Below are 10,790 nucleotides of genomic sequence, written 5' to 3' on the forward strand. Positions count from 1 at the left end.
CACAAAAAAATCAAATATATATTTGTTTTTTAAATTTTAAATTTTAATTTTTTTAAGAAAAATTAGATTAAAAATTTTCTCATAAATTGATTGCTCGAAAATGAAATTAATAAAAAATAAATTTACAAAATTCCAAATCCCCACATGTTGCCACTATTTTTGCCCCATAATTAATCCCATTCTTAATCAAATTCAATTCCATAAATTATTATTAATTACTCATTCAAAAATAAAAATAAGTGACAAAAAAAATTAAATTAGAAAACTATTTAATATAAAATTTAAAAATTCAGCCTTATAAAAAAACAAAGCTAATTATCAATTCTAATAAGATTTTTTTAATCAAAATTCTAAAGCATAATTCACATTCATCTAAATTTCTATTAGAATTAATAATTTAAAAAATATAAAATTAAAATTTGATACTCCTTCAAAGTTAAAATTACAAAAATCAATGAATTAATTTAACAAAAGGGAACCCACATTTCAATCACAAGTCTTCAAATCCAAAGATATACAAACTTAGAAAAATTCTAATAGTTTCTAACAAGTCTAATTATACTTGTCATCAGACTACCAATTTCTTATCAATTACATAATTAATTATTATAAAACTTTTAATATGCTAATAAATTATAATATAAATATTTAAAAATATGTTGAATTGAAAATTAATTTGATAAGAAATAAAATATTATATTTTATAAATATTTTTGTAATGTAAAAGATAAGTAATTTAATATTTAATAACATTTAGTAATAATTAAAATATAAAAAAAATTAAAATATTTAGCAATATTTAATTTATTCAAATTTAAAAACAAATTTAGATCTAAATAAAAGCACAATCATCACCGAAATTTTAAAAAGTTACAATAAACATAAAGTTTAAAATATTTATTTAATTTCAGGAATCTAAAAACTAGGAAGGGACCAATATTGACTTGTCCATCCAAAAAGATGCAAGCTGTATTTTCTTTTCCCTACAATATCATTTTTTTTCCTTGCAATATCATTTTTGTGGTGGGAAATTATGCAGAGGACCAGTGTACTTAATTGACAAGGCTGACGAAAGCAATGACATCATCCCACAACAAAAGTTTGCGTAATTTGCAAATGCTGGATAGATACGAAACGGAGATAAGAATGTAATTTAGAAAGGAAAATGCAAGCTGAGGTAAGGAATTATTGAGCATCACCAACTCCTAGAAGGCTAGAAGTACCCAGGGGTTTAACCCACTCTCTGAAATTTGCTATAAATACTCAACAATTTCCCCTGTGTTGTTCATCAATACAAAGAGTTTGAATCTTATCAATCACAGTAGTAGCAATGGGAGACGAGATTATCCTGTTGGATTTCTGGCCTAGCATGTTTGGTATGAGGGTCAGACTTGCCCTGGCAGAGAAGGGCCTCAAGTATGAATATAAAGAGGAGGACCTGAGGAACAAGAGCCCTCTGCTTCTTGAGATGAATCCAGTTCATAAGCAAATCCCGGTTCTGATCCACAATGGAAAGCCCATTTGTGAATCTCTGATAATAGTTCAGTATATTGATGAGGTTTGGCACGATAAATCTCCGCTTTTGCGTAGTGACCCATACCAGAGAGCTCAGGCCAGGTTCTGGGCGGACTACGTAGACAAGAAGGTATGTCTTTGCTGTTGATTTAAAGCATTCTTTTCCATTGATTCATGGCGATTGACTCAGATTTTGATTATGGTGAGGGATTTGTCCAAAATGCTGGGTTTCTTAGCGCATTCTCTTCTGATATTAAATTTTGTGGGCTTTAGGGTCCCAAACTAGAACTTTACTGATTCTCCTTGCTGTTTGTTCAGCAAGACTCTACTTTGCATTTCTGCTATGGGTTTTCATTTCTTTGTTCTGTTGAATCCGAAGTCTGTTCGTTCCATCCAAAAAAGCATATCTCAAGAATACCTTTTCCCCCAAGAAAGGGGGATACATAAACCAGAATTTTAAAGAACACTGTTTGGTTTTTTGTTATCCTGTTGTTCAACATTTTGTACAACGGTTGTTTTAATATATGTTCTGTTTCTTTGATCTCTTTTTTCTCATTTTCTACAACTCAAATTGAGGGGAAAAACTTTAGCAAATGATATATTCTTTCAGCTGATTCTGATATTTTTCTTCCACCGGCCCTTCATTTTTGTTACTAGTATATGAGATTTCTATGCTGAAGGGTCCTTAATAAACTTGTCCCAACTATACAGAAAGTTGAAACTTGATGAAACGCTACAAAAAATAACTCTTTATCTCTTTGACTCCATTATTTCCCCACAGCTCTATGGACTTGGAAGGAAGGTATGGTCTACCAAAGGAGAAGAGCAGGAAACAGCCAAGAAGGAATTCATAGAGTGCCTTCAGCTTTTGGAAGGCGAGCTTGGAGAGAAGCCTTACTTCGGTGGTGAAAAAATTGGGTTTGTGGATGTGGCTCTCGTGACCTTCTCTTGCTGGTTTTATGCATATGAGAGCTTTGGTAACTTCAGCATAGAGGCGGAGTGCCCCAAGTTGATCGCTTGGACCAAGAGGTGCAAGGAAAAGGAGAGTGTGTCGTCTTCTCTCGAAGACCCACACAAGGTCCATGGCTTTGTCATGGGGATGAGAAAGAGGTTTGGTATAGAGTAAAAGGGGAACATCTTGTGTGGGTCTTCTCTCGAAGACCACACATGTCCCATGGCCTTGTCATGTGAATGAGAAAGAAGTTTGGTATAGAATAAAAAGGGGAACATCACAGGCTATTGAGTAGTGTTGTATTCTTAAATATAAGAGGAGTGTTTTCTTAAGTTTGCTTTAAGTGATATGGGTTTACTGAGCTGTGTGGTTGGAAAGAAATGTTTTGAATTTGTTTTCTTTTGTTTGGATTAGAGATGTGGTCTTGTATTAAAGAAATGAATAATTGTGTTTTGAATTCAATTGGACCTAAAAATTAAGTTTTGATCCATATAACTTATATAATTGATGAAAATTATATAAAATATTAAGAGACCAATATAACTTTCAAATTTCCAACTCGGATGCTTGTAAATTAATGTGTTTCACTAGTGGTAAACTAAAAATGCCACATTACCTATCTTAAAAATCTGAAATAAAGGCCATAAGGGTCACAACCGCTCTACCCCTTTTTCTCCCTCAGTAAACAACATACTCACACAATGTTGGCTCGGACAGTCCCCCAATCGGTTCCTTCAGTAGTTGAGGATTGTGAGCAACTCAAAAAAGCCTTTGCAGGTATTTTATCATCATCATTCCCATATCCAAATGATCGGGGGTCTGATTTATTTTCTCACATTTTGATTTGATCATGTTGGTTCCTTTAATGATGTGTTGGATCTTTGTTTACTAGGTCAGTATAGGGTTTCGGGAAAGGTAACCATTTTGACCTCGTGTTGGGTTTTTTTCAAAAGATTTTGATCTTAATAATAGTGTGTTTTTGGATGCAAGGTGGAAGACAAATGAGGCTTTGATCATATCCATCTTGGCTCATAGGAATGCAGCACAATGCAAGTCAATTCAAGAAACTTACAGTCAATCATATGGAGAAGATCTCCTAAAAAATGTCATGTCACTTGTCTTAAAATTTTCACTTTAGAATCTGCTTGCTGGGTTTATCATTTAGAGAAAAGAAATGGGTATGGTTCACAGAGAGAGACGATGAGCTTTAGGGAAGAAAATTCTCTGATGATGATGCAATTCCTCCATAATAGCTATCCATCGGATCAAATGTATCTTGAAAGTAGAGAAGATGGTTGTCATAATTGTGAGGTTGGTCCATCACATGAAACGGAGAAAAGGAAGAACTCTGGTGAAGATATAAAGTGACTACAACTATGATCGTGATGATGGCAGTGGCCCAACAACCTTTTGTGAAGTTGAAATTATGCTAAATAGGGTATATGCCATTTTGGAGTAGAATTATGAGGTAAGGATATTTTTTGGAATTCAAACCTAGGCTGATGGAGGATTGAGTGTGTTTTTATTAGGTTTAGCAATGAATTATGACATTCCTATTTGTGAAAATTATTCTGCTATGATCCAAAGCACAACCCCATTAATTATATGATTGGAACTCCTTTATGTTTGAGTAGAAGATTAATAATATGATGACTAGTAGTTCAGTTTTTCCTTATTTTATGAACCAAAACATTGCAAACATAATTAACCATGAGCAGACATTCAGTAGTAGTTGTATGAAATTTATTTCTCTGTACAAGACATTTATGCTAAGTGTATGATAAATGTGCTAACTGTACAAGTGTGTACAAAGGTACTTATGTTGAAGGATTTGAAATCCTTTTAAAATCATTTCCATTTTGTAAGGATGAGGGACATTCCCTCACGCACATTCCTTGACCAGGCACTCATCCTATTTAATTTTATTACTTCATACATGTTCATTGGATGACCTACTGCACTAATGATGAATATGAACTTATATTGGGTTTCATTTCCCCCTTTTCCCTCAGGCATCACACTCGAACATGGTTAGCCCACCCATATGCACACATTCAGTTGTAGCTATATCAAATTTTTACCACTGTACAAGGCATTTATACTAAGGGTATATGACAAATGTGTTCACTGTACAAGGGTGTACAAGGGTACCCATGTTGAAGGATTTCAAATCCTTTTGAAAAAATGGCTTGCTCATGTCCCTTTTCTAAGGGGGACATTCCTCACAGACATTACTCATTTCCCTTCGTACACATTCATTGGTGTACAAGGCAAATGTACTAAATGTACAAGTGTATGTACAAGGCTACCTATCTTGAATGATTTCAAATGCTTTTGAAGAACTTGCATAGTCATTTGTAATGAAAAATTAACCTTTGGGCCATATAAGTTGCATAATTAAGAGAGAGGATATGAAGTATCAAGAAACAAATATACCCTTCAAAATTCCATATAAGATGTTTGTAAAATTTGGGTTTCATAATTGGTCAATTGAAGTTACCATGTCAGATCTCATTAAAATGTGTACGTTGGCTATGACCTAGGTCTATTGTCGAATAAAATAAATTCAGAGAGAGGATTTGGATATGGTTTGTGGAAAGAGAGGGTGACTCTGGGGAAGAAGACTATGTGAAGATCATGCAATTCCTTCACAATTCCTTTGGGTCAAATGAATTTCAAAAGCAAGCATTCCCTTCAAGATCTAAAGTTGTTCCAGCATTGGTAGTAGGGTATATTCACAATGACCTCCTTTGAACATTAAAATATGCTCCATCCGTTGAAGTGGTTTTCGGGTTAGTACAATTTCTGGAATTGGAACCCAGGTTTGTGGAGGATTGAGGGTGTTTTTATTAGGTTTATGGATGAATTATGACATCCATATTTGTTAAAATTCTTTATGTTTGGGACCCCATTAATTGTATGATTGCAACTCCTTTATGTTTAAGTAGGAGAATAATAATAGGGAAAACTGTTTTTCAATATCAAATGTTCTGCATGTAGGAAGTCAGTAGAAGGTTTTTTCATTTGCATCATTCACTGATTTGCTTATATGATTATTTTGTAAGAATCGTGGACTAATAGTTGGGAAACAAATTTAAACTTAGGTTTTTCCCCATTCGATGAAGCAAAACATTGCAAATATGGTTAGCCCGTGTATGAGCAAACGTTCAGTTGTAGCTATGTCAAATTTTTGGCATTGTATAAGGTATTTACACTAAGTGTACAAGGCAAATATGGTAACTGCACAAGGGTGTACAAGGGTACCTATGTTGAAGGATTTGAAATATTTTTTAAAAATTGGCTTGTTTATTTTCCTTTTGTAAGGATGGGGGACTTTCCTCACAAACATTCCTTGATCACGCACTCATCCCATTTAATTTTTTTTCTCCTTGTAGATGTCCATTGGATGACCTACCACACTAATGATGAATACTAAGATAATTTGGGTTTAATTTTCCTTCTTTTTCCTCAGGCATGAAATTGGAACATGGTTAACCCACCCATATGCACACGTTTAATTGTAGCTATGTCAAAATTATGCCACTATACAAGGCATTTACACAAAGTGTGCAAGACAAATGTACTAACAATACAAAGGTGTACAAAGGTACTTGTCTTAAAGGATTTCAAATGATTTTGAGGAACTCACTCGGTCATTTTCCTTTTCCAAGGATGAGAGACAATTCTCACACATATTGGTTGATCACGTGCAACCCATGCATTTATTTGACCTCATACATCTTCATTCCATCACCTTGTATTCATAAATGATGATTAGGGATACATGGTTGGGTTCAATTTCATTTTTTTTTTTTTACCTCTTTTCCTAAGCCATGACAATGGAAACATAGTTAACCTACCCATATGCACATATTGCATTATAGGTGTATGTGAATGCAAGTGTACAAGGCATTTACACTAAGTGTACAAGGTCTGTGTGCTAACTGTACAAGGGTATACAAAGTAGTTATCCATAACTATTTGAAAGGTATATGAAGAACTTGCTTGCTCATTTCCATTTTCTAATGATGAGGGACATTCATCACACACATTACTTGATCACACACTCATCCCATTCATTTTTGTGAGTTTGTACATGTTCATCATGTTACTTACCACAATAATGATGAATAGAGCCGTAATTTGGCATCAAATTTGTTCAAAATTTGTTCAGTCATGACATTGGAACATGGTTCCCCCACCCATACCGATTCATGTGTTGTAAGTGTATGGAATTTCTCCCACTATACAAGGCCTTTACATTAAGTGTATAAGGCAAATATGGTAATTGTACAATGGTGTACAAGGGTACCTGTCTCAAAGAATTTCAAATGATTTTGAGCAACTGACTCACTCATTTCCCTTTTCCAAGGGTGAGATGAGAGACATTCCTCACACATATGTGTTGATGATGTGCAACCCATGCATTTATTTGACCTCATACACATTCATTCCATCACCTTGTATTCATAAATGATGATTAAGGATACATGGTTGGGTTCAATTTCATTTTTTTACCTCTTTTCTTGAGCCATGACAATGGAAACATAGTTAACTCACCCATATGCACACATTGCATTATAGGTGTATGTAAATATGCAAGTGTATAAGGCATTTACACTAAGTGTACAAGGTACGTGTGCTAATTGTACAAGGGTGTACAAGGTAGCCCATCTTGAAGGATTTTAAAGAATTTTGAAGAACTTGCTCACTCATTTCCCCCTTAAATTTCATCATCCAAAATTTGTAACTTCTTATTTTGTTTTATGTTGTTTTAGTATTGTTTTAAAACTGAAATAAATAATGAAGGATGAAAGGCCAGAGTACCATTGCATTTAAGACACGTAATACAAGTACAACATGTAGCTTAGTCGCACCACATTTGAGCATACCTAAAGAACTTTTGAATGACAAACATGATCATGAATGTTACAACACATCCGAGGACAAAAGGAGCAAGGAAATTTTGTTTCCGATCTTTAGCCTTCTTTAGTACTTAGTCATCTACCAGTTGACTAATAACCTAGTTACACTCTATAGGCTTAGGGGATTCAATAGGTGCATCAAGTTTTTTCCATCAAGGGTCGTACATCACCCATGCCAATATAGCCTCATGATGAGTTCTATACGATTTATAAATGTTACCCTTATAACCAATGACTTGAACTTGGCATTCAGGCCAAGTTGTGTATACACCCGACCTCCTACCAACAAAAACAATGTAGATCTTGTCTTTGTTTGCCATGTATTTTTTTATACTGATACAACCAAATAAACAATCTATGGATGAGGCCTTTGTTTCATATTTGCTTAAAACATTGAAGAAATGGAATATAAAATTTATGCCTTCAAACATACCTAGACAATATGGTTGATATATGTTTAGAATGAAGGTTCTTTACATGGTGCTTTAAACTAGCATATGGTGTTAAAGTTGAGGTTATACCATTTATATAGTTTGAAGATTGGTTGGAGGGCTTAGTCATAATATTGACATGACGGCCTATCTGTAATACAGATAGAAAAGTACAAGACCTATATGAAAGTTTTAAATATAAATACATATGCTTGATAAAAGTGTCATTGTGAAGTAAATTTTCAAATAAATAGTGTTCTTGTGACCCCTCGCTTTCAGTAATTGGTAAAAGTTAATAATATCCTATGACCAAAGTGTTCTTCACCTATATTATAACGTCCCATTAGGTTATTCTAAAAGATCTTTAGAATGAATATATTCAATTCAGTTTGCTATGACATGCAAAATATTATTATTATTATTTAATTTCTTTATGACATATTCAAAAAATGTGAAAAAATGTGAATCATTAGTAAATTCAAAAAAATATTTATTAATTTTTCCTAACCAAATTCTACTCTACCTACAATGTGTTCAAAACGAATATATTTGATATGCCATGACATTCAATATGTGAATGTTATTTAAAATTGATTGTAAGACTAACAAGATGTCACACTAATTTGAATGTTATACGATGGGGTGGTCAGCTAATAATGGGACGCTAACAACAAAATTGATCATTAATTATTAGGCATTTGCTTACTAAAGTTGCAACAAATATCCTAAAATTCGGAGTACAATATTACATATGTTACATAGGCTTTATTTAGGTTCCATCCTTCATATATGTTACTACTCCTCATCAGAGATTTCAAAATCTAATTTGATTGTGGTTGAGATAGAATTTTTGCTTGTTCCCCTTCATTGATTTTTTTACCATTTGCTAGTGCTTTGTTGCTTGCCTCTTCTAACATTATTACCCCATCTTTCAAATTGTCATCTTGTTGTTTTCCTCTATTATCTTATTAAGTGCTTCAGATAAACTGATGTGAATTGACGGATAGACAACGACTTTCTACATGGTACACGTACACTTAAAACAATGAGTTGTTAGAGTAGATTTGTTTATTCCCGCACCTGATGTTTCCACTTACTTTCCATGGTGCACATTGGTCACATCCAAATACTTGTCTGATGGCTTTAGTTTGTACATGAAATTATCATCTCTTAATGCCCAATATTAGCCTGATAGCTCAAATATATCCTTTAGCCAGTAATATTTCCCCAAGTGAAGATGGTGTTTACCCCTTCTATTGTCCATCACCTGCAACAACTATTGAACTTGCCAAAGAAGTGTGCATATGCCCCAAACTCTTCAAAAACAACTTAAGACAGTTAAAAATTCATTTTCCTAACTTTCAAATAAATAGATGCTATAGTAAGTGACTAATACGAGAAAGTTAATGACAATGTGCATTACTATCGAATGATGAAGAAGTTTTATACCAAAGTTAAAAGCTATAAGATGATAGGTGTAATTGATGCAAAATTAAGCACTCCACTTTCTTGTTAGTCATAAGAGGTTCGATGTAGAATCCCTTATTTACACTATGGTAACATGGCACTATATGTGCTCATATTTTGTAAGATTCTATATCCCATATCTTATTCTCTTTTCTTTCCCTATCCTTAGTGTTAGCTTTATATATTGTCAATGTGTTGAAATGACTTATCAGTCATGTCTTTGTTATGTACATATCATCTCATCTTTTCACTATTTTCTATGACAATTGTGTACAATGATTCTCGAAAGTGATTCATTGGTCATTGTCATCTTTAGATGAGTCTTTTGTGTTGTCTTTTCAATTTTAGAATGACACATGCATCAAAGGCAACCTATGATAGTACTTTCTGTTATCATTTAAAATTAACACTCATATCCACCACTTTCCATAAAAATTGCGTACAATGAATCTCGAAAGTGATTCGTTGGCCATTCAAAGTACTTTGGTCTAATCTTGTCAACTTCAACTGAGTCTTTTATGTTGTCTTCTCAATTTCAAAATGGCACATGCATCAATGGCAACCTGTGATAGTACTTTTTGTTGTCATTTAAAATTAACACTCATGTTCACCAATTTCCATCACAATTGTGTACAATCTCAAAAGTTATTTGTTAGCCCTTTAAAGTACTTTAGTCTAATCTTGTCAACTTCAGATAAGTCTTTTGTGTTGTCTTCTCAATTTCAGAATGGTAACCTATAAGAATACTTTCTGTTGTCATTTAAATTAATACTCATGTGTACCAATTTCTTTTACAATTGTAATGATTAAATTTTTTATTGCCATTGGGAAATGGAGAACTTCGTTGTCTTATCATTAAAATATGTTTGTGTAGTCACATCTAACAGAGTACTGTGAAAACCCATCCTCTTTTTCTTTTTTTCTTTTCTTCATTACACTGGAGATTCAATGAAATTAACGTTTCTTACTGCATTTGTTATATATATAGACCTCTATCGATGACATTTACAATATCACCTAATAACAAGGATCTCCTATGTTATACCAATTTCCTTTGCCATCATTCGATTTATTCACTCATAAGAGGATGGATTCAAAAAGGAATTGGATCCTAGTTAACAACATCTTAACTGTTCCACATGATGCTAGCTTCAATGATCAATTATGAATAATGCATAGAGAGTGGGCTTATAGGGTGCGGGAATAAACTGATTTAGTCATCGAATTACAACAACTACGAGTTAAGGTTCCCCCATTAATTTCAGTTCAAATGCATCTTGAAAAAATGTTTTCATTTGAAGATGCATTAGTCGAGATACGCATAGAAAATAATCAAATGATGCATCATCGAGCTTGTGAGTCATTATTACACATTTGCATCCAATTTGCACAAGACAATGGTCAGGATTTGTCAATGGCAGAGCATGAAAACATTTTGCGCATACCCGAATACATGTCCAATTAGATTCGAGTTATACTATTTATGTCCTTTTATGTAAG

General features: G+C 33.4%; 1 protein-coding gene across 1 annotated transcript; it reads left to right on the forward strand.

Annotated features, from left to right (window-relative positions):
* The first annotated feature begins 1,126 nt into the window (after positions 1-1,126).
* Positions 1,127-2,929, forward strand: LOC100257648 (probable glutathione S-transferase). The gene is made up of 2 exons (XM_002263602.5): positions 1,127-1,645; positions 2,297-2,929. The coding sequence occupies exons 1-2, from the start codon at positions 1,331-1,333 to the stop codon at positions 2,639-2,641; spliced, it is 660 nt and encodes a 219-aa protein (XP_002263638.1). The 5' UTR covers positions 1,127-1,330; the 3' UTR covers positions 2,642-2,929.
* The last annotated feature ends 7,861 nt before the right edge of the window (positions 2,930-10,790 follow it).

Source organism: Vitis vinifera, chromosome 19, assembly GCF_030704535.1.
Source record: "Vitis vinifera cultivar Pinot Noir 40024 chromosome 19, ASM3070453v1".
Lineage (NCBI taxonomy): Eukaryota > Viridiplantae > Streptophyta > Magnoliopsida > Vitales > Vitaceae > Vitis > Vitis vinifera.